Source organism: Centroberyx gerrardi, chromosome 4 (genome assembly GCF_048128805.1).
Source record: "Centroberyx gerrardi isolate f3 chromosome 4, fCenGer3.hap1.cur.20231027, whole genome shotgun sequence".
NCBI lineage: Eukaryota > Metazoa > Chordata > Actinopteri > Beryciformes > Berycidae > Centroberyx > Centroberyx gerrardi.
Genome location: NC_136000.1, coordinates 30533462 through 30558358, shown reverse-complemented (window position 1 = coordinate 30558358; position 24897 = coordinate 30533462). Strand labels below are relative to the sequence as shown.

General features: G+C 41.7%; 2 protein-coding genes across 2 annotated transcripts in view; both read right to left on the bottom strand.

Moving 5' to 3' along the window:
* Positions 1-8459, bottom strand: part of carmil2 (capping protein regulator and myosin 1 linker 2) — a 73792-nt gene extending 65333 nt beyond the window's left edge. Inside the window, exons 1-4 of the mRNA XM_078282991.1 lie at positions 8397-8459; positions 6567-6670; positions 6224-6274; positions 4199-4258 (exon numbers count right to left, since the gene is read on the bottom strand). Of these exons, the coding sequence (XP_078139117.1) occupies positions 4199-4258; positions 6224-6274; positions 6567-6670; positions 8397-8424 (243 nt within the window). The 5' untranslated portion in view covers positions 8425-8459. The remainder of the gene's footprint in view (positions 1-4198; positions 4259-6223; positions 6275-6566; positions 6671-8396) is intronic.
* A 1324-nt stretch (positions 8460-9783) lies between these two features.
* On the bottom strand, positions 9784-24804 carry ctcf (CCCTC-binding factor (zinc finger protein)). Its single transcript, XM_071917578.2, has 16 exons — positions 24681-24804; positions 21312-21483; positions 20926-21056; positions 20137-20244; positions 19613-19792; positions 18524-18724; positions 18121-18283; positions 17708-17878; positions 16816-16949; positions 16529-16649; positions 16061-16210; positions 15617-15777; positions 15115-15297; positions 14775-14907; positions 14058-14309; positions 9784-13430 (listed from the first exon to the last, which is right to left on the bottom strand). The coding sequence occupies exons 2-16, from the start codon at positions 21469-21471 to the stop codon at positions 13186-13188; spliced, it is 2493 nt and encodes an 830-aa protein (XP_071773679.1). The 5' UTR covers positions 21472-21483; positions 24681-24804; the 3' UTR covers positions 9784-13185.
* Between the last annotated feature and the right edge of the window lie 93 nt (positions 24805-24897).

The following is a 24897-nucleotide window of genomic DNA, read 5'->3' as shown; positions in this document are numbered from 1 at the left end:
GATATCCAGATAAATGTTAATAATCACTCCGCTCCGCGTCGTGCCTAACAACGCCCCTTAGCTGTTCTAAAATCACTGTAAACCACGGCCTCTTGGGGCTTATTGCTCTAGTTTACAACAGGACAATGATAGTTAACTGACCAGATACTATAGCTAGCTAACAAGCTGACTTCTAAACACAATGTGTATGGCCCTCATTTACGAAACGAACGTACGACAGAAAACTGGGCGTACGGTCATTTCCACGCAAAGCTCGGCATTTATCCTTGGACGTGAGCAGAGGCTACGATCAAATCTCACGTCAAGTCTCAACTCATGTACGCATGTTTTCGAGTCAGCGTGGACTTGCGGTGCAGCATAGTAAATCTGGCTGAGTCGGAGAATTGTTATTAGACCATATATTCTGACTGGCATCTAAGCATATGCAGCCACATATTCATCACTTAAAAATATGTAGCCTATGGCAAAATATTCTATTTTGTAAAGGCCTACATCGACTATGTGTCATATAGCCTATCCCTAACATAAATAGGTATTTTCAAATTGTTTGCAATTAATGGGGTTAACAGTTTTCTGGTGTAAGATTAATTTCTCTTTCATTTTGAGATAGCCTACTTGTTTGAGGTCTGACCATTTTTTCTTCACCTAAATGTAAAGAACTGCGATATAAGCTATTATATTACTATTATATATATAGGCTATACATATCACGGATGTATAAATGAAATATTCAAACCTCAGCTGGAGTTCGATTGTCGACGGCAACGCTGTTGACCGCAGCAGTGATTTCTTTCCATACTGCATTTTTCCGACTTCCTTTGATGCCACTTTTCAGGCTGCCAAATAGAACTAATTGGTTCAATTGGACTTGCGACGTTAGAGTTTCTATTTCGAGGTCGGAGAAGTTTCTCTTCTTGGACGTATTACGCCTCTCCATGTCGTAAACTCTAGGGGCGAGGCCTCTAAACCGAGAATATCTAGGGGCGTGATATTTAAATGACGATTGTTTTCAGCCGCCACATTTATCAACGCCCGATCATTCTTACGCTGTGATTGGGGAGATACGAACGTTTAATGAATCACACGTGAACCCTGTCGTAAGATGATTTCTGCACTCGGATCTGCGCTGGTTTCTACGTTAGATTGATAAATGAGGGCAAATGTGTTCAGATGTATCAGTAATGAAATGATCAGTTCCCAGTCAAAAACAGCACAGAAATCAACCATGTCTATTCAAGTAGTAAGTTTAGAAAAGCTCTTCTCAACCAGCTGAGGACCTCCAAGAGGCCTCTATACCATCCTGTCACTGACTGAACCAGCAACCTTCATTCATCAGATTCTTCAAAGTCTCTCTACCTCTAATCATTGCTACATATACATCTAATTTATACACAGAGGTGTGACCAGGTCAACTTTGCTCAAGTCCCAAGTCAGCGTCAAGTCTTGAGGCCATAAGCGGAGCGACCGCGGGGGCAGAGGGGGCGACCGCCCCAGGGCCCACGCTCAGTAGGGGCCCCCCTACTGAGCGGCTCGATTCATACCTCTATGCGACCTCATTCCTAAATGACAACGATTCTGCCATTTTCATTAGGGATACCCGTTGCATAAAATCAAGCGCTCCTAACAAGTGGCAACACTGCGTCTCACCACGTGACGAAATGCGCACATGCAGAGCGGGCAGAAACCGGCAGGAAGGAAAACAACTCCAGAGAGAGACATGACGGAGAACAGTAGACACACACAACACTTGTTCAAAGCTTGTGTTCTAAATAAGAGAAGAGAGATGTAAGTTGATTGTTTTTATGATAAGTGTTGGATTCATCAAGCATTTGAATTAAACTATTGTCTGTTAAAAAACAAGCGCATATCTTTGACAGGCCGACAGCGCGTGTTTTGAACTCAATTCAATGTATTGTCATACGGTTATCAATTAAACTCTAATTCCACTAACGTTACTTAAATACCAACCTACCGTTAATGTTTGTAGGGCAGCAGATTACAAGTTATCTACTGTTAGTGATGCGCGGGTCAGGTTTTTTTCAGCCCGCGCCCGCCCGATCTGACACATGTATCCATCCGACCCATTTTCATACACATAAAACAACGACCCGAAACCAATCCGCAACCCGAAAAAAAGATTCAGGAAGCCAGGTAAATTTCCAAAGACTCGTAATTAAGGCTATACTTAATGCTGCACTGTGCAGTCAGTGTGCGCAGAATGTAATGTATGGATGGCAGAATAAACCAGCTGGAGATTGGAGAAGTTTAATACTGTTAATTCAATTTAGATTTCATTGGAATTTAATCTATACATTGTGTGTGTACTCTGTGTGAAGCCCATTTGACCTGCAAAGTTGATGTGACAGTCCCATTACAGTCAATATCATATTTTTTGTTGTTTCTGTCTGTATCAGGCAAAAGAGTGCAGTAAAAGTGTATAATAAAAATGGTTTTGCTTAAGAATCGTGAGAGACAATCGTGATCTCAATTCTAAGCAAGAAAATCAAGATTGTCATTTTATCCAGAATCGTGCAGCCCTAGTATAGTGTTGTAGACCGCTGTGTCTATTTTATGTTTATGTTATTCCCGTGTAAGAAAGACATGGTACTGAGACAGTGCACGTGGCCTGTCGGCGTTCAGCACCACCGCCGATAGACAGCTGTCTGTGTGGTGGTGTCTGTGGTGCTGAACTGCCTCGGTGCTGAAACATTTGAACGCGACTGGCAACCTGTTTTCTTTTTTTGTTCTTCAGAACAAGCTTCTCTGACAAAGTGGCTCTGGCTTCACTATATGTTTTCTTAGACATTGGCTTGCTTGGCTCAATAAGTGACAATTTGTGTTTATGGATAGGATAGGATAGGATATATCAGCTATTTTACAGTTGTGAATTTTAAAATGACTTTATCAGAAGGGCCCCTCGAGAATACTCCGCCCCCTCTGTGCTGAGAGTCTAGCTCCGCCCCTGCTTGAGGCACAAGTTTCAAGTCAAGTCCCAAGTCTAAATGTACATCACCAAGTCAAGTCCAAGTCATTAATGTCCAGTCTCAAGTCTAAATGTAGAACAGCAAGTCAAGTCAGAACAAATCAAGAGTCCAGTATCAATTTAATATCTTAAAGAAAACTAAATATCTAGGACTTTTCAATGCAATATGGTTTTAATAGGATAAAAACTTGGTAAGAGCATCATGAGTTTGATTTCTATAATCAGTTTCAACTTCAATAAATTCAATCATTCCATACAAATTCAGAAAACAGAATTTAAATTCAGTCGTCTGCTGGAACAAATCTCATCACTTTCAATCCAAGTCATTTACACAAACACAAGATCTCAAGTCAAGACTTTAGAAACCTTTTCAAGTCATCAAAGTACAAGTCAAAGCAATTAAAACCAGTCCAAGTCATGTGACTCGAGTCCCCACCTCTGTCTATACAACATTTTCTTGCAGAGTTTCTGATGTGTAGCCTGCACACTGTACCTCTGTACGTGCTCTGCATACAAGTCGCTACATATTTCTATTTCTGTATGTGTGCTACCTCCATCTACAGTATAAATATAATGGTAATGAAAACAGACAACAATGAACATGCACCCTTGCACACTTGTCACATTTTCTGTGCAGAAGGTCTCACCATCTAGAGTTTTGACAAGGTGAACAGCTTGAAAAATATGCAAATCTGAATGTTCTGTAAATATCTAAATATGTAAATTGAATATATTTGGTGAGGTACGGTATATATTTTTTTCAATGAACGTCTACATGTGTCAACACTATTTACAATTTCTCACTTGCTTCATGCACATTTTTCATATTTTGGGTATCTTTCCATATTGTACATTTTTTTAATTCTTTTTTTGTGTACGTTTTACTGCTACTTTGCACACTCTCATAGTGTTGTAGTTCATATTTGTTCATACGTTTCATTGTTATATTTCAACTTAACAGTTGTTGGCTGTGTTATGTTGAATACTCTCCATTTCCTCCATTCTTATTGATATCCTATTTTTCTTTACTGTATCCTATTAATAATTAATTAATAATTAATAATTTAGCATTTAGCATTCACTGCAGTCTGAACCATTGTACATCCTGGCATGTAAAAAGGTAAAAAAAAACAGGCTGTACACACTCATGGACAATAATAACAATGTGTATGTGTGTGTGTGTGTGTGTGTGTGTGTGTGTGTGTGTGCGTGTACCTGTGTGAGGCTGTGAATGTTGATGGAGCAAATCTCGAGGTAGCTGAATGAACTCTCCACCTGTAAACATGCAAACACACACACACACACACACACAGCATACAATGTCAACAACCTTACAGAATATAGCGAATAGATATAGTTGAGAGAAAGAAAGAAAGAAAGAAAAAAGGGAAAAGAGACAGAGAGCAGAGAGACATACATTCTTTGTAGGAGGGAAAATAAAGAGAGAAGATATATTGATCGATACACACACACATACACACACACACATACATACATGAAAGACTGAAAAACCGTACTGAGTAGAAAACGGAGCGCCTTTTAAGAACAAAAGCGAGATAAGATTTTGCATGACTACTGTGTGTGTGTGTGTGTGTGTGTGTGTGTGCGCCAGGGTCATTGCCACAGAAACTTAAATGGGGAAATTCGCTTTCACAGACCACCCACAGTGACGTCATGTCTCTCTCTCTCTCTCTCTCACACACTCACACACACACACACACACACACCACCACCTAGTTTCTAAGTAAATTGTGGTGTGTTTGCTTCACTCTCTATCTGTCCTTGACCCGGTTATGTGAGAGAATGTGTCCGTTGTTTGTTCACATTTTCCGCCTTACTTCGATTTACTCTCTTATTCTGTTTAACCCTTTCCTGCACAGTGTTTACATGCAGCCTAGAAATACCATAAAAGCCGAGTGTGCAATTGTAACTTTCACTCTTAAATGTATTCTCTCAGCTTTGGATCCAAGGACTGGCAGTATGTGGCAGCTAGATGTGAGGTTTACATGTATTTTGAGTTATGATGGGTAGGGATGGGACGACATGCTTCTATCATTGATACGAGTCAAGTCAGAACAAATCAAGAGTCCAGTATCAATTTAATATCTTAAAGAAAACTAAATATCTAGGACTTTTCAATGCAATATGGTTTTAATAGGATAAAAACTTGGTAAGAGCATCATGAGTTTGATTTCTATAATCAGTTTCAACTTCAATAAATTCAATCATTCCATACAAATTCAGAAAACAGAATTTAAATTCAGTCGTCTGCTGGAACAAATCTCATCACTTTCAATCTAAGTCATTTACACAAACACAAGATCTCAAGTCAAGACTTTAGAAACCTTTTCAAGTCATCAAAGTACAAGTCAGAGTCAAGTCCCAAGTCACCAGAACCCAAGTCAAGTCTCGAGTCTTCTCTTCATGGATGAAGTCAAGTCTCAAGCAGTTAAAACTGTGACTCCAGTCTGACTTGAGTCCAAGTCATGTGACTCGAGTCCCCACCTCTGTAAACAACAATTTAAAAATGTCATTACAAAATGCAAACAATATAATTTGGATGGAGAGCTTGTGAAATTGTGATGGTCAAGCCATCATTTGTGATTACTACAGCAGAATAAAATGGAGCTAATATCGCAATTCTTTTTTCTGCCCCACGATACGTATCGTCACATTTTTATATCGCGATATGTTGAATTTCGATATATCGTCCCATCCCTAATGAAGGAATCTGACCTTCCATGTCCAGGTCACACTCTTCAAATGAAGAGCAACTGTTGTATTGAAACGGACTGAATTCATTGTCCGCTTTGTTGCACATGCCTCACTTTCTAATGTGAAACTACAATTTCTAGCCACTTTGTAACCTTTTTGGAACAGTTTGAAAAAGTATCACTTGTCTCAGGACAGGTAGAGGCCAGAGGGAAAAATAAAATCCTAAATGTTTTAAATATCATGATGAAATATGAAATGGTTGTGCCAAGTGTTTTAACATTTCAGTCACTTTTTTTGTCCCAGTTCTCAAGAATCAATTCAATTTAATTATTTATTTTATGTATGTAAAAACTGTAACTATAAAATTACATTACCTATATAAAAAAATGAAATGTTAGTCTCATGATTTTTGTTTTTAGAAAGTCACACTCTTCAACAGCATATGTGAATAAACCCATTTTTGTTATACTATGTCTACTATGACACACACACACACACACACACACACACATAGCTTTGATTTACCTTGACAGGGTGTCTGTTGATGACTAGGTAACCTCTCCATAGACTCAGCACCTAGGAGAGAGAGAGAGAGAGAGAGAGAGAGAGAGAGAGAGAGAGAGAGAGAGAGATGGAAATTTATACATGGGAATGGTAAAGCCACAGCTCCCCCCACAGGTACAGCACGGTAACTACAGCAGTACAGCAACAGGTGAGACTGACATCTGGGGCCTTTTAGTATCTCTTGGCTTTCAGTGGAGAGTTTTAGTGTCCCATGATGGTCTAGATGCTGCTTCAGAGGCTTTTCCACCCTGACAAGAATACCATTCTGGGGGGGAAACACTGGACTGAACCAATATTCACTCACCAGGAACCGGCTCTCTGATCTGCCCCGTGGCTGGCTGCAGTGGTTCAGCACGACCGGCTTCAACACGTACACTCTGTGTGGCTTCAGCAGCTCTGAGATCTGATCTGCTCACAAACACACGCACAGATCCAGGATCAGTTCAATGTACACAATGCCTGCATGAGGAACTGATTTAAATCATATAAGAATTTTGTGTCTTGGAGGAAGCTGTCTTAACAGTCTAAATCAGAGAAGAGCGTCCCATCATCTCCACCAAAAGAGATGCTGCAGATTCTCTCTATTTGATGAAATTAAGTTCTGGTGTCATATCATCACTGGTGGAAAATCTTTTCCACACAGGAGGGGATGAATCAATCCAAAGTGTCTCCTAAACAGCGTCCAGAGAGAGCTGGACTCACCGACATTAGATCTTTTCCTCTCTTTGGTATGTTTCAATTCAATTCAATTCAATTTATTTAAAGTACATCATCACAAGTCCCAACACACAACTGAAAGGACAGTATAACAGCTCATATTACATAGAATATTATATAATGCCATATAAGATAGTTGCGATCGTAGGAGGCGAGGTGGAGTATAAGGTGTAACGAGTACTGAGCGGTAGGATGGTGCCAGACCGTTAAGTGTTTTATAAGTTAGGACTTGTCTGTACTGGGAGCCAATGTAGGTTGATCAAAATGAGGGTGATGTGATCATATTTCTTAGTTCCGGTTAAAGTTCTGGCTGCAGCATTTTGGACCAATTGGAGCGGAACTTGGGACAGAATCAAACAAACGCGTGAATTAAGGTTGTTGTTTCGGAGATTAAAAAAATGCCGACTTAGCAATGGCCTTCATGTGAGATTCAAAAGAGAGGGAGGAGTCAAAAATCACACCCAGATTTTTTTACTGTTTCACTTTGCGATATGGTGCAGGCATCAAGGTTTACTGTAAGGTTTTGAAATTGGTGCTTATGTTTAGCCGGTCTGACAGGTAACAGTTCGGTTTTGCCTGGGTTTAAAAGCAAAAAGGGTCGGTAAACATGAGCGTTGCTGTGTGACGTTCACTGACCTCACCTTACAGGATTTCTAGGTACTGAGGTAACGTGATGAATGACGGCCTCAGCGCATATAGGGCTTGTTAAACGGGGAAAAAATGAAGTGACAGGACCATGAAGAGGCATTATGGGGCTCAAGTCAAAGAAACAGACACTCCTAATATCATGCAGTAGGGTGCTTTCTTCTCATATACTGTATGTTTAATGTAAAGCAAGTTTTTAACAGAAAAAATATAAGCTTTACCCCTCTTATTAAAAAATCAGATCTGGTCCAGTCAGTGTGCTCCACCTCTGATATGATGCAGTTTGATTGATTCCATATATTAGGGTAGACTTGATCAATACACTGGTTGTCTATGGGAAGACCTTAACCTGAACTGATTCTAATGAGACATTTTGATCAGATTCCACACAAGTATGCGTTATTATTGCTATTGCTATTATTATCCTGGGTTTCAATGGAGAGTTTTAGTGTCCCATGATGGTCTAAATGCTGTTTCAGAGGCTTTTCCACCCTGACAAGAAGACAATTCTTGGGGGAAACACTGAATACTTGCAATTATGCTGGATTTTTTTGGCATGAAAATGACAAATGAACAGCTATCGACTACTTCCAATCCATAAAACAATTATATCGAACTTTAAAAACCCCCATATCAATTGAACCCTACAGGCCTCTAAGTCGCTAAGTTGTGAGTAACAGTAAGCTGCAAGAAACAGAAATGTCCCAAAAGACACAGATGTCACAAAGGTGTCACAGCTTGCGTGTGGATGTTTGCAGCTGGCTCGCCTTACCTTGCAGGCTCTGAGAGACGGACTCCATACTTGAGGCCTTGATGAAGCCCTGACGCCTTCTTCTTCTTCAAGTCATACAGTGGAAATCGACACTTCCTCTACACTCCCAGCTCACAAAACATCATTTAACGGGACTGACCTCGACTGAAAAAGCGGTCAAGTTAAGTAGTGTACGCCTTGAGAACACGTAGTCATGGATTTCACAAAATAATGGATCTTCATTAGTAATTATTAAGTCCAAAAAACATATCGGAAACCCTAAAAAAAGAAAAATAAATGAATCAGTATAAATAGGAAATAAAATACCGTCTAGTTTCTGTCTGGAGACTAGAGACAAGAGGGAGTTGGTAGCAGCAGCAATCAGCAAGAGCAGGATGAAGGTATGAAAGGTGTAGAGAGGCACACACACACACACACACCACCTTGTCTCTTTCATGTGCACGGACACAGACACACACGTCTTTCTCACACGTGCACGCCGGTACACACCGTTCATAACCCACGCTTTCTCTTTTCCACGCAGGCATGCGCGTGCACACATACATACATCGGTCTCTAGCTTATGCACACACACTTTTTGCACACACACACACACACACACATCCTGTTCGATGCTGCGAAAGTACAGAAGGGCTTATCTAACCTCCCATCACACTGAGAGGTACCAGCACTACTGATGCCGTTTGGCGGAGGATTTTCTCAGCGTACCGGCAGGTTTTTGAATTGAATTAAACACCAATTTAACAAAAAATAAGGAAACAGTCTATTTCTGATTGAACACAGCTAATGAAAAGTGTGAAAGTGCTGCAGTTTAAAGACACTTGGAAATGAATGTGAATGAGACGAGACCCAGCGGTGTTTAATAAAGCAAGACCTGTTTTTAATGTGCAACTGTATGATTCATACTTACTTTCGTTTACCTTACTTTCCGATATCGCTGACTGTGAAGAATCTGCGAACTGATTTTAGAATCGCGCCAAATGAAAACTGAGCTCTCCATGTACTGTCGTGAGCGAGAAGGAAGGGGAGAGTGTGTGCGTTACAAACGGGGAGGGAAATGGAAGAAGAGTGTGTGTACATGCGTGACAGAAAGTGTGTGTTCATGTAAGCATGTGAAATAGCGAATGGGAATAGTCCAGGTCATAGATTCTGCTGTACAAATGTTCTTTTGCACTGACCAGTTCTTATTAGAAGCAGAACAATGTATTCCCTAGTAAGAGAGTAGTGGATAACATGAAGAAAAAAAAAAAAAAAAAAAAAAAATATATATATATATATATATATATATATATATATATATATATATATATATATATATATATATATATATATATATATATATATATATATATATATATATAGAATCAAACAGAAGCTTGCACAGCAGTCATGGGCCCGTAAGTATTTTATTTCTTCTCATTAGCTGTACAGTGTTACATTCCCATAGCATCTCCAATTACATGTTGTCTCAACTTCAAACAGACATAACAAAGGTTGTTTTTTTCATTGTTTTCTTGCTGTGTTCAAAGGGTCTAAAAAAATATGTCCCTTCCCTTCTCTTGCCAGAACATAGGGACAGCAATGACCAAGAGAAGGACAAAGGACAAACCTCCATATTGTTGCTTTTTAGACATTTGAACAGTCCCAAGGTCTTGCATTCCCAAAGCTCTTTGAAAAAGTTCCCCTCTCTCTCTCGACATGCCATGACAATTTGCTTTATGTAAATCCAACACATCCATGGCCCTTCTTTAAACCCAAGAGGCGATGTGTTAAGGTTGGTGAGAGAAGCGACACCATCTACAAGCGCCTTGGCACCGAGAGATCTTTCCGTTATAATATCAGTTGATTAGTGAGGATCTTAGTGCTTGAGTGTTTTTTTGGAGAAACCTAGAGCGACTCATAGTTTGGCCATTGCAGTTTTCAGTGGCGTTCATGTTAGCCTCCGCCCAAAGAGCTGCCGTTACACAACTAGCCATTCTGTTCTGTGCAGCTTGGTCTTTACGACATTGGGCATCTAACTATGGTTATGTTATGGAGGACATGGCTGCATACGCCCGACCGACATGTCAGACAGCAACATGGCGCCCATCGTACATTATGGTGAAACTATCACTGGGAAATCAAGCCACCTTGATTACGTCAAATTCATAGTACAGCCAGCAAGGTATACAAAAACTTACCATCCTACAGAACTGTATTAAGAGCTCAACCCAAAAAAAATAAAAAATACAAAGCAATTTTGATGTAATCATTACATACAGACAATGAAAAATCAGAACTTCATTCAGTATCAGAGTTTTTAAGGACGCGTTTTCTCTTTAAAACAGGTGTCAAAACAAATATTAAAAAGCCTCCTCTTTCCTGCCTGCATGCCCATTTCTCTTAGTGAAAAACATCAACAGACCTTTATGGGTGTCGTCCGCCCACAACGCTTTGGGCCAATGGCTAAAGAAGAACAGGATGAGACACACGACTAAAGTGAACCAAGCTGAACCAGGAGAAAAGCAGAATGGCCATCCATGAAGAGGTGGAACGTCACATCGAAGCAGATACAAAGTCACTGCAGGCAACGGAATATTGACAGCGAAATCAGATTGGTTCAGAATAGCTCCACAGTTTGGTTGGTTGGAAGGGGCTACTACAGTAGACACAGAGCAATAATCTGCAAATGGGTCATTTACATTTAAAATGCAAGAGGGGAGGTGCTCTTTCTAAGCCAGGCATAAGAGACATGGACAACATGCTAGTAAGATGCCAGTGCTCAGTCTTTCTTCACCAGCCACATCCTAACTTACAGCTAGTGCTACCAATGCTACCTATGTCAACAAGCCAGTTGCAGGACAAATGTAGAACCCCCCCCCCCTCTCCCCCATTAATGTAACCGGGGTCTGGTGAAAGAAAAAGATGTTACAAATTAAAATTGTCAAACTGTCCCCTTCATTGGCTCAGGAAATGGTGTAGTATGCATCCGGCCCACCATAATATTGACATCATTACCATATAAATGGACCGCGTTCGAATCCTCACGGCCCCAATCGACCAACAAGTATTCAAATCAACCATAAAAAAAAAAAAAAAAAAAAAAAAAAAAAGGATTAAAATGTTCATAATAAATCAAAGAAGCAAAAATTAAAAAAATGTATTTACAAGCAAACCACCTGCCAGAATTGTTGATTTTTTTTTTTTACATTACGGTGAGGTTTTTCCAACTGCAGTCTCAACAACATACTGCTTTATGAGCAATGTTGATCAATAAGTGGTTAATTAACCTGTTCAGTTATGTGATCGCTATGTCTTTATCTCCTTCATAATATGGAAGCATGATTTTAACACTAAGATGGAATATCAATGAATTGACGCTTACCAAATATCTTCCATCGTTAAAGAAAGATGTGAGAAAATAGCTTTGTTCAACTATATAACTTGGTCTACGCCAGTGTTGGAAAACAATTATCTGGTATCTCAAGCATTTGATTTGTAGAAGCTGACCGAGGCCTCGTGGATTAGGTCAAATAAACACTTATAACAAGTTTCCATTCAAATACGGTGGGGAGGAGGGGTTGGCAAATAGGGAATGAGCTGGACAAATGAAAAAACACACAGCTATCAGTGACTTTAGTTAATGTGAATGCGTCTCTCTGTGCCCATTCCTACCTTCTCTCACATGTATCAGGAATACAGTAAAGGCATCATCTGTTACCTTCCCTCTACAGTGGCCTTGATTTGGAACAACCAGGCGTTGAATCTTGACAACATCTAACGTTTCATACCTATCCAATTCTAGCAGTTTTTACAGGGAGGAAACTCATACTTTTTGTAACAGAATATTATACAGACAAGAAGAATGAGAGCCAACGGTACCTTAAGAGGCAAACTAAATTATCATAAACTACTTCTTTATCAAAAAAAATAAACAAAACAAAAAAAAAAAATCTAGGTTTCTGTCTATACATGGAGAAGATTCTGAATCGGAGAAGTAAGCTGAAAGTTGTCAAAATGGACAAAGCTGCAAGACAGAGGAGAACAGCAGAAAATCCAAGATTTACACTACCAACCTAAATAACGCAGCTAAATCATACAGTTTAATAAAAAAAAAAACACACACAAAAAAATAATTTCCTCTTGCCAGAGCAAGAGGAGGGGCAAATGCACCCCCCCATCCCCCATGTACAGAGTAGTTTCCGGCTGAACGTTAACTGGGGAGTCAGTGGGTAGAGAGACTGAAACAGGATGTGGCTTTGGGTAAGAGACAAGGAACCAAAAAACACACCGATTCATCCAGGAGACAGAAAAAAAAAAAAAACAGAAACAACATGAAGAAGAGCAGAGAGCAGTTCGTAATTAGCTTGGAGGATATCTGTATGCGATGCGGAAAAGGATGAGGGGGAGGTGTGTGTGATCTGGTCCTTTGTGGCCTGCTTGTGTGTGTGTGTGTGTGTGTGTGTGCGTGTGTGTGTGCCACCCACAAACATGATCAGTATGCATGTGTATATACATGTGTGAGAAGGTATGCGAGTATTTACATGTGTCATCAGGAGGCATCTTCCCTACATCTGTATATGGTTGTTTTTGCTGCTGCCATTTTGTGCAGAAACACTTGAATGTTTACTAGAAAGGAGGCAAAATGGCCGCCATAAAAACGTCCACGAATGGAACATCGAGTGAAGGCAAAGGATGGGTGTTACGTCTGTTTGTGTGTATATCTGCCAATTGAAGCGTCTCAGTCCCGGTATATCTCTGTGTGTGTGTGTGTGTGTGTTTTTTTCCGTTTTTTGCCTGCATATTGTGTTCACCGGTCCATCATGCTAAGGATCATCTCCGGCGTCAGATCTCCGTTGGCGGCGGCCGTCGACTCCTCGTTGACGGGCAGCTCCACAGTCTCTACCCCCTCCCCGTCTATGCCCACCCCCTCCACGGTCAGCGCCACCCCCTGGTCCAGAGGTGTCGCTGCGGACGCCTCCGACTCCTCCTTCTTCACTATGATGTTCTCCACGGCTCCCGTGCTCTCGTCCTCCACCTGGATGATGGCCGCGGCTGCAAGAGAGACAAACGATGACAGACTGTAATGCTGCATGGGGGAAACCATCGGAATGACTTGGTGGTTCAAAGCAACGGCCTGGACTTCCTTTGAGGCTGCCAATAGCATATTTTCTAGTAGTAGTATTTTGGCATTTAAGCCATAGCTTAATAGCTGATGTTTTGTACCAATATTCAGTATCTTATTATATTCAGACTAAAAACAATAAATGTTCAGCGTTTCCCCCAGATTTACATTTTTATTTATTCTCGTCAGGGTGGAAATACCTCTGAAACAGCGGATACTACTACTACTAACAATAATAAAACATATTCATGCATATTTTGCGTGTGGAATGTGATCAAAATGTCTCATTATAATCAGTTCAGGTTAAGGTCTTCCCATAGACAACCAGTGTATTAGTAGATCAATTCTACAATACATACTGTATGTAATCAATCAAATTGCATCATATCAGAGGTGAACCACACTGACTAGACCAGATCTGATTTTTAATAGAAGCCCCATATTTATTTAACCATAAGTAGTGCTGACTTTCTAGGGGTTTAAAACTCACTAATCTAACTTGCTATCTAACAACCATCCATCAAAGCCACTAACAGCGATCCTGTCAGTGTTCTCACCAGAAGCGGCGGCCTTGGCGGCCACCCTGACAGACTTGGTGGGTGTCGGAGGAGGTTTGGGGGCGTTCTTCGGGGGTCGGCCTCGTTTCCTTTTGACCGGCGGCTCGTCGGGGGCCGGTACCGGGACGGTGGCGGGGGCCTGGTCCAGCTCCATGCTCTCAGACTCCTCCTCTTCCTGTAGCAGTGACGCGTCTTCCTCCCCCTCAACTTCCTCCTCGTCCTCATCCATGTCAGGTTCAGCGTGATCCTCGTCTGAGACAGAGAGAGATAAACAAAAGATTAGATCGGATGAAACTTTTAATGATCCCCATTGGGAAATTGCAATGTTGCAGTAAATTATAATAGGATACAGCAGAGAAAACAATAAATATAAATAAGAACTGAGCAAATGGGGAAGTTAATGCAACCAACAATTTCAACTTTAAGAACATTAAGTGGAAATAATGAATATAGAAAAAACAAAATAGATGCTGCATGAAATAAGTGAGAAATGATAACAATAAAGATGTATGCAATACGTACAAATGAGAATATGAAGGGAATATGAGGAAAAAAACCTTATATACATGATGCAAAATGTGTGAAAATCAAAGGCAGAATCTAAATTAAATTCAATATGTACATTTGATCAAATGTAACCATAAACAGTAACATGATGTTGGTCATTACAGACATCACCCACATTTGCTTTACTGGCTATTAGACAATCAAACTCACCGCTGTCGTCTTCATCTCTCCTGCTCCTCATCTTCCTCTTCCTCCCCCTCCTCCCTCTCTTCGGTGTGGGAGTGCCGTTCTCAGCGTCCTCCACCTCGCCGCTACAGTTCTCAGAATGGCGAGCCATGGTGTTCTGCGGGACCAATGTGTGTTGGTTAGGAGTTTGTTATGCTGCAGCTCTCGGTATATATATATATATATATATATATATATATATATATATATATATATATATATATATATATATATATATATATATATATATATATATATATATATATATATATATATATATATGTCTGGGAACCCGATTAGAAAGAGAACGTGTTTATGTCCTCACCCTGCGAGTGAAGGTCTTGCTACATTTGGGGCAGACGAAGGCGGTGGGGACGAAGTTGGGGTCGTGGTAGCGTTTGAAGTGCATGTCCAGCAGCTGCTTCTGTCTGAAGGTCTTCTCGCACTGGCTGCAGGCGTAGGGTTTCTCTCCGGTGTGGGTTCTACGGTGCATTACCATGTGGCGCTCCTAGACCGGGGTCAGGGAAAACACAGTGACAATGACCGTTAGTCTCCAGGTACCACATCACATGCCTTACATGGAATAGGAATCAAACAGAGGTTGTGGAACCCTTCGCAGTTTAATAATCAGATTCGAAATCAAATGCAAAAATGAAAAACTGATTGCAATATTCTGCATTGGTTTTTCAGTTTTCCTGAGCAGCAATAATTCATCTCCACAGTTAAGGTTATGGTGGTGACACTGCCTCCTCCTCCTTTTGCCTTTTAGTTTAGAGCTTACAGTCTTACTAGTTGCCATATTTCTGCAGAAACGCACACACACACACCTGTCGGCAGCAGTAGTCACACATGTCGCACTTGAACCGCTTCTCGTTCTTGTGGGACTTCTGGTGCTGGATGAGGGCGTAGCGCTCGTGGAAAACGGCGTCGCAGTAACGACACTTCTTCCCGGTCTCAATAAATGAGTGCTGCTTACGAAGATGGACACCTGGAGACACAAAAGAAGAAGAGATATTAAAGTCATAGACTAATCAGTCCCATCTAAATGATATGACCGTAATATTCACATAATAAAGAACAGGGAAGAGGGAAGAAAAATCCAAAAGAGGATGATGGCAGGGGAGAGGAGAAAAGAAATGAAAAAGGTGCACTGGTGAGGAGAACAAAGGAGGAAGATATACAGAAATAAAATGTGGAAGAAACAGAATCAGAAGAAACAGATCATCTAGCAGCCAGGAGATGCTAGATGACACTGTGTGTGTGTGTGTTACCCAGGTCACTCTTGCGGGCGATGACAGTATCACAGTGTGGACAGTGGAACTTGGCCACGTTCTCGGTGTGTTTCTGCAGGATGTGCATCTTCATGGTCCCACTCTGGGTAAACCGGGCGTGGCAGATGTAGCACTCATACGGTTTCTCTCCTGAGAGGCAAAGTCAGCACATACACAGGTTTAATACCACAAAACGCTTCAGATTTGTCATACTTTAAACCAACAACTAATCATCTTCGTCACCTAAAATCCAAGCATGTGTAATATGGGGAATGCAAGAGAAAAGCAAGTAGGCTGTCCTTGCAGTGAGGGCTTTAAAGAAATTAGTCAAACATTGGATCGAAGGCACATATACCTGTGATATACACTGTTACTGTCCATGCTTCAAATTCAAATTTTAGGTCATACCGCCCAGCCGTACTTCAATGTTTTAGACACATGGAAACAGAGTTGAGGTGTCATTTTTACCTGAGTGTGTCCTCATGTGTCTCTTCAGCTTGTACGTGTCTCTGCTGGCATAGCTGCAAAGACTGCACTGGAATGGACGCTCGCCGGTGTGGGAACGAATGTGACGCTTCAGCTTACTCACCTGGAAAACACATTTGCCAATGTAGGTCTTGCATGGGTATAATTGTGTAGGGATGTACACTACCAATTAAGGCTTTAAAAAAGGTGCAATAATTCAATCTCTTTTACTGTCCCACAGCACAAAATGACCATAATTGCCTACATGAATGGAGATTTGTACAGCTTACCTCCACACTGGCGTAGTCACACATGGAGCATTTGAAGGGTTTCTCGTGTGTGTGTTTGTAGCGACGGTGACGAACCAGCTCCCCGCTAGTCACAAAGGCCATATCACAGTCCGTACACTTGTGAGGGCGAGTTCCTGCGTAGGTGAAAGACACAACATGATAACTTTACGTCAACATTAAAACTGAATAAAAATCAGCGTGCTGTCATACTATTTCCCCTCTACAGTAATGCAATTTCTCAAGTAGATCTTCATATCATATGCACGCTTTATGAGACATCTCTACACAACATTTCTAATAATTACATGTACTTTAGAATTTTGTTTCTCACCCAAGTTGCCACAAATGCAAAAAAGGTTGAGATTCACACTGATTAAAATTAAGTGTTTTTTATCCTTTAGTGAGGCGGAAAAAGTCATGCTTTTCTCTTCTGGCTTAGAATACTGATACTTTCTATATTCCTGCCTCAGTCAAAACACAGCAGCTAAGACTCCTGCTAGAATAAAACAAGACCACATCCTTCCATTGGTTAAATGTGAGTTCAGAATAGATTTTAAAGTTTCACTGATCCGTAATGTACCAAGCTATATCACAGACCTTTATATGAGCCAGATCAGAGGTCCCAACTGGCTGTTCCAAAATCGAAATTATATTTATATTAGATAACAGATATATGGACTATAGATGGGTTCTTTACCATTTTAACATACCTGAGGAGCTTAGCCTGCTATCACTTCATAAATTTGAATTTAATGATCATTATTTTGATCTCCCTTTTATGGTTTACTTTTATACTTCTTGCCTATTTTTTACTGAGCTGTGCTTTGAAAAGTGCTCTATATGAAGATAATTACTGATCTACATGCGTCTGTGTGTGTGTGTGTGTTTGTACCAGTGTGTGTGTTGAGGTGGTTTCTCAGCAGGGTGACCGTCCTGAAGGCTCTTCCGCACAGATGACATTTATGTGGCCTCTCATCGGTGTGGCTCTTCATGTGTCGGTCCAGGTTCGAGCGTCGAGGGCAGGTATAGCTACACAGCTCGCACTGAAATGTCTTCTTCACACCTGCCAGACAACATTGTAACACAGACACAACACAGATTTTACACCTGGCGAGAGAAGTGTTGTCACTGCATCACAGCCAGTAAGTCTTAGTACAAAACCTGTGATATACAGTATTACATTAGGAAGTATCTTAAAGCCAATCCGAAGCACTGAAACCAATGGTGGAGAGCTGACATAATGACTAGCGATCTCACTCTCCTGACAAGGCTTCACAGCACAAACACTAGAAAGCAGTCACTCACCTTTCTTCTTAATCTTGGTGGGTTTGGGCGGTTTCATGTTGCCCACCACCTTCTCAGCGTTGACCTCAGACAGAAGGCCTTCCTGTTGCTCCTCTTCAAAGTCATAGACACTAACATCCATGTCCTTATCCCCTTCAGCGTAGCGCAGACGACTCTTTTTACCCTGCACAAACAACACAGTACAACTCATTAGGTCTAATGAGTTGACTACATTTAAAAGCTGCACATGGCAAGATTTGTATGTAAAAACACACCCGTCTTATCAGCCTAAATCACAGAGTGGGGTTCCATCAGAGAACACCAGAATGAAACGTCTTTGTGGTTTATTCAGAAACATTTCAACTAAAACTAGTCTTCATGTGTGTGAGTGCACACAAAAATTCACACCATGTAATTATCTCACCTTCTTGGACTTTTTGATAGCCCCAGAGGGGGGCTGGTAGTCGGGGTCTTTAGCCCAGGATGGGTCGTCGTTCTGGGGCTGAGTGGGCTCGTCCTCCCCCTCTAACACCTGGTTCTCCTCCACCTCCTCCTGGTGGGGCTCTCCTCCGTCCTCCTCCTGCTCCACTGTCTCCACTTCCCCGTTAGCTCCCACCTTTACCACCTACAAATGAAACGCATGAATCAGTCAGTCAATGAATGAGACACATCCTTACAGAGTTTGAAATGTAACCTACACCATCGGCTTTTGGCCTCATTAGATTATAGTTAATAGAATAAGAGATAGAGTTCCTTGCACACATATTCCAACCCCTTGCCTTTTGGCACATTTTGTTGTGCCATTAGCCTAAGTTATTTCAAAATGCATTTATTCAGGATTTTCAGTCTGAGTTATCTAAAGCATTTTGTTCAATTTGAACCATGTTTTCCTTTGAAACTTTTATTAAAATTTGGCTTTCTTGCCAACAATGTTCCCATACCTTGATCTCAATGGGATGTTAGGGTGTAGGCTGGACTTTCTATCAGAAAACTTAACCACAGTATGGGATATATGGTTCATTTATGGAAGTCCAGTTCTTGAACTTTCAGAGAAAATATAAATCATCACCCTCTCATCACAGTAAGGGAAAAGAAAAGCCCACATAAACGGCACCTTTTGTATATTCAATCATAGTGATTGCAAAGGAATGACTTTTATTTTCTTTTAAACCTAAAGAACTGGACTCTAATGTCACCCATAAATGAACCATATATCCATACTGTATTCTGATGTAGAGTCCAGTCTACACTCTAAAATCGTATTGAGTCTGATTAAGGTCTAGTGAAGGGACCTGGTCTCAGTTTTGTTAGCAAGAAAGACAAATTTAAAAAGGGAACACTGAAAGGAAAACATTGTTCAGAACCACTAAAGACAATCTAAATATGAGCTCTGAGTAACAGATGGAAAAATCCTGAATAAATACATTTTACTTGCAATAACTAACATTTCAGACACAGCCCAAGTCCCCACTGAGGTAAAAGTCAACCAGCGAATGTATGTGTGTTTGTGTACCTGGAAGCCCTCAGGCAGTGGCAGGGTGTGGCAGATGACTGGGTCTCCGTCTTTCGGCATGGCGGTGGCGTCTACGTAGGTGCCTTGCTGCAGAGCCTCCACAGTGGTGGCAGAAACAGGCACTTGTACCAACTGGAGTTCCCCCAGGCCTAGGGCGGCCTGCTCCTCCATGTTTACTACCTGGAGACAGAGAGGGAGAGGTGAGGTCCGGGCACATATCCAGCGTTATTTTCAGGTTTCACAAAGCCAAATTTAAGTCTTTTTAATGCTGCCTGGAACTCAATTTTGTGGAAACACCAGCAACCTGTTTTACCACCTGACGATGAAGTTAGTTTTACCAAAAGTTTAGGCGAGTGTGCCAAGTAAAACAATGTATTAAACAAAATGTTATATACATTTTCATTCATGTGTGCTACAATAAGCGTACACCTGAAGCACACTCACACTGACTAGCTAGAGAGAGGTAAAAATGTGTGAGAAAAAATCTGATGTGAAATGCCTTAAAACGGGGATCCAGCTCCTACCTGTAGCGTGATGATCTGAGTCTGGTCCACCGTTGTTACAGTTGCCTGGTGAGCAGCACCCGCTACACCAACCGTCCCTGAAGATCCTCCAACTGTAGCCTCCATCACCTACAGTCAAATCAACTTCATTTTAATAAGCTCTTATACAAGGATTTCCGGTGATGCAACCGAAAAATCTGGCAGCCATATTTGAGGCCTTTAGCTCCAGCCAATTGCATTTCTAAATTTACGACTTAACTGCCTCAACAGTATGGAATAAACAACTACTTTCTGTGCCGTTTTTGACTGGAGACAGATAAATGATATATAGTATCTGGTATACATCTAATTGATTTTGTGGTTAGGTAGAGTCAGTTTGTTAGTTTGCTATATATACCATAACATCTGGTCAGCTAATGTCACTGTCTCGTTGTAAACACATCTGATATTCTCAGGAGTTATGTGGCTTGCATGCTAACAGTAACATTAGCTGCATTGCTAGGTTTGTTGGTTAGTTACTTAGATAGTTAGCTAACAAAGCCAAAAAGCAACTGTTTGTTCAGGTTAAGTGAGCCGACTCAAGTATTTTGGAGTAGAGGCTAGGACTAGTAGCAGTATGCTGAAGTGTTAGTATGGAGGACCAGAGCCAATCATCTACTGGGATGATTTTGGTGTCTACGTTCTCATAAGTCAATGGGCAAGTGCCACACAAGGGTAAAGACTAAGGCATATTAAAGTACAACAGCAAACAAGTAATACCCCTTATGGGAAAGAGGTAGCTGTGCTATAACAAACTAAAAGTGACTTTACCTCAGTCTTCATCTGTAACAGGGTGGGATCCAGGGAGTCCATAACCATCATCTCAACCCCTCCTGCGCCTTCCACACTAACCCCTTCCATCAGCTGCTGCTGGGCAGCTCCCACCATCCCCTCTGCATGACCTAAAAACACATAGACAGCAATTACACATTTACCCATAATCTCCACAGGAAAAAAAACAACAATAAAACATTTAGCCATGTGACACCAAATCTCAGCTTGTCTAGGCTGACTGGCCCACTTCTTATATGTGGTGTGCCTCAAGGCTTAATTCTTGGACCAACATTGTTCTTTCTGTAATGCTACCACTGGGTCATTTCATTTCTAAGTTAATTAATATAACCAATTCGTAAATATGTAAATAATTAACCAAGAACCTTGTTCCAGGACGACTCCACCTTGTCCCTGTACCACCCCGCCGGCCTCTGCGGCCTGCTGGAGGAGGTCAGCCACCATGGCGTCCTGGCTGTGGACGGCCTGGATGGAGGGGAAGTCTTTGGTGGGGTCCTCCACTACCCCTGTTGGCCCCCCGTCCATGCTGGGTAGGAACTGAAATACGGCATTTTGAAAATATAAGAATATTCTAGTGGTTGACCGTATGTCCGCAGGCTTCTTAAACCTTCCAGTAACAACCAGTGTTTCCTCTAAGCCAGTGGTACAGCAGCTGATTTCACTGAATAGCACACCTTCAAACACAGAGGAGAAACTAACCACTGAAATGAGCTGCAGTAGTGTTTGGTTGGAGTGAAAAACTGCAGACTCTTGCATGGCATAGAGGACAACACTGGCTTAGAGGGGACATTAGTGGAAAGTGTGACAAGTTTCAATTTTAATCCAGTTTGCCCCAATGTGGCATAAAACAAAGTGTCATAAAATTGTTCAGCCTTAACACTATAGATGTTACCTGGAACAGCAAGGAAAACCTGACTGATTTCATGATTCTGTCTATCTGTCGACAGAGCTGTCTGTAGGGCTGTGGTACAGGTGATCTCCTTTACTTGCTACTGAAAACCCTGAGCTCTGCTGACTCAACTGTCTGCTACCTGACTCTGTCCCTGTCAACCTGCAGGAGGAAGGAGGGACAAGTCACACTGCGGGACACATGCAGTTAGTAATCTCTGCAACACAAACAGCACAGTAAGGGTGGGAAAATGCACTTCTTGTAACACTATACTTCTATAAGAATTCTACAAACGCTATACTTCTATAAGAATTTGATAAAACACTAAGGGCGTGTTCACACTATTCTGCTGTTTTCAAAACTGCCAGCGGCTTCTATTTTTACATTAAACGTCAATGGGGAGTGGCTGCAAGGTGGATGGAAATCAAACATTTCACATCACACAAGGATTTGTGTCTTTTTAGGCATAACTGAGAGCTTAGCCAAGTTGAGAACAGTTCAGCTTTTAGAGGAGACTACATGACATCAACAGCTTTTTTGTGGGCCGAACAATCACAAGGAAGAAGAGGTGGGATTTCAGGGTATATAGGCAGCTGACCACAATAGCCAGGATGAAAATGGATAAAGTAGTGGTAAAAATAAGCTGGTATTAGCCATTACTCTGATCAGTGAGTGTTGTGGGAGTTAATAGATGTTACACTGTTGGACGGCAGTACTGTTTGCTGATAGTAGCAGCTACTGCAGCTGGTCGCTATTCGCAACCTGCCTTTTCAAATTATCAGCAGAAAATACGGCCATGGCAGCACTCCCCCCCCCCCCCCCCCCCCCAAAAAAAGTGGAATAGTATGAAGGCGCCCCATTAGGACACAATTACGACATGTGGGTCTTGTCTTGTACACAGACGCACAGGCTGGCTTTTGCTTCTACACATCTGTGCCAATGTTAACATTCCTGTTTAAGACACTGGAGCTCACCTGAGCCTTCTGGCTGCTACCTGACTGTAAACCTGCAAGAGGTGAAGGGGAACATGTCACTACTCTGGAATGGATTGATACATTCACTCTACTATTTAAGTGCATTCACAACAAATCTGGCCCTCTCCCCGTTTATTCTTCTAGCTTGGAGGCTAAAAACACCCCAGTTGTCTTGAATACACTGTAAGGACCAAATGGTTGGGACGCAGGCTGGATAGTGTGTTAACTTACACTTACACTTACTTACCCTTACAAGACAACTAGTGAATGGGGGCCCTGAACCCACAGTCAGACATGCAAGTCACTCTTAATATTTTACTATATCTACATGTTAACTCAGGCCTGGTTAAACATGTAGCTGAGGAGATTCTTTCACAATAAAAATATGTAAGTCTTGTGTGCTACTGCTACACTCGAGAGGATGTAAAGACAGTTGCTATATTCTCAAGTGATTTAGAAAAACACCAGAGCTGGATGCTGGTCTGAACATGTGAGCAAAGGATACAAAACAACTTCATTAATTATCTGCCTTCTTGAACACATACTGTTATTGCTAGCTGTATAGTTTTTTTTTTTGGCAGCATCCGTGACTGTAACATCTGTGTTTGTTTGCAGGTTTCTATGTCGACCTGTCTTCATGTAGCAATACGGGTGGCGGTTGGGGAGACTCTGGTACAGGCCTTCCTGAATCCCTTCACTCTGTGGTAAAGCAAATTCAATACAAGCTTGTAAAAAGATTGAGCGCCCAGTCGAGCAGCTGTCGCCTCCTTGTACTGCATTTATAGCGGTATTTTTGTAGCTCTCCAAGCCGAGTCGTAGAGGGAGCTCTCTGCTGTTATATATCTCTCTGTCTATGTGGCTCTAGGTGGGCTTAGAATAAGAGACAAGCGGGCAAACGGTGCAACAACAACTTCAATTCCAACCACGACGAGATGACAGGAAGAGAGGGGAAATATAATGCTCGAGAATGGAAGATTGCTTATTTTGGAGGGAGTAGGAGATTGCATCTCGCGTCTTAACGAAACAAAGTGGTCGCTGTAATCACCGGGGGTCATTTTACTGTGAATGCCTCGTCATCCTCTTCTCCGCGGTGGCCTGACTTTTTCAGTGTGCGCAATACGCTAACGGGCAAGCTAACATAGCGCTAGCTAGCTGTGTACTGAATTTACCGCAGTGTCACTATCTGGAGGCGCGACAACTAAATTAAATAGTGGAACTGTATCGTTAGCCAGCCATTTATCGAGACTTGGACGTTCTGTACATCTCAAGGAGTAAACTGTGTGTGGGCTCTGGGTGGGGAAGGGCCTGGCCTTGAAAACGAGTTAACCTAGCTAACCTTGCTAACTTTATTTATGCAAAGAAAGGACTCGTTTCAACTAGCCAGCCATTATGTAAAGCACCGACGTAGACGGTAAGATGCCATTAAATAATTGACAACAACCCTACAATATGTGTGGGGGACTTAAACGTTTGATAGATGTTGCGTATTTAAATGCAATAAAGCTAACGTTAGCTAGCAGAGCTAACATTAGCCCGCCAGTTTCCATGTCGTCTAGGCTGTAAAAAGACAGGAAACAAAGAAGAGAGAGAAAATGGACGCCTTGGCCTAAACACTCCAAGCAAATCGTCGAAGTATTCGTAACCTATCCATGGCGATATTTTCACCGATATGTCTCAAATAAAACGGGTTGTATGTACATTTGTTGGAACTTGGGTTATTTAAACGTATTTTGACGGGGTTTTCAATAACGATAGAGGGAGACAAACACCCCCCGACAAGCCGCCCGGACCCGGAGCCCCATCGTGACACCTAGAGGCCGAATAAAGATCCTGCAAACTCCCCCCTTCTCAGAAAAGTAGTGATACTTTACCTCTTTTTACTCGGTTTCTCCTCCCGTTGAACTCGACCGAAAGCACAGAGTCTGTGCTACAAAGTTGGGCAGGCGGGTAAGAAATGCAGGCTTCTTCGCCGCTTCTTTTAATCCCTCTCCCGCTTTAGCAGAGTAGGCTCTGCCACAAAATGGCAGTTGGGAGCTCAGTGCGCCTGTGCGGCCGCTGGGGGGTGGTGTCGAAGCTGCTGCAGCCACC

Excerpts from the sequence above, each read along its gene's own strand:
- ctcf (XM_071917578.2), bottom strand. The coding sequence starts at position 21,471 with ATGGACGGGGGGCCAACAGGGGTAGTGGAGGACCCCACCAAAGACTTC. Across the intron at positions 19,793-20,136 it reads CTCAGATCATCACGCTACAG|GTAGTAAACATGGAGGAGCA; the intron begins GTAGGAGCTGGA and ends CTCTGTCTCCAG. Across the intron at positions 16,211-16,528 it reads ACACATGAGGACACACTCAG|GAGAGAAACCGTATGAGTGC; the intron begins GTAAAAATGACA and ends TTTGCCTCTCAG.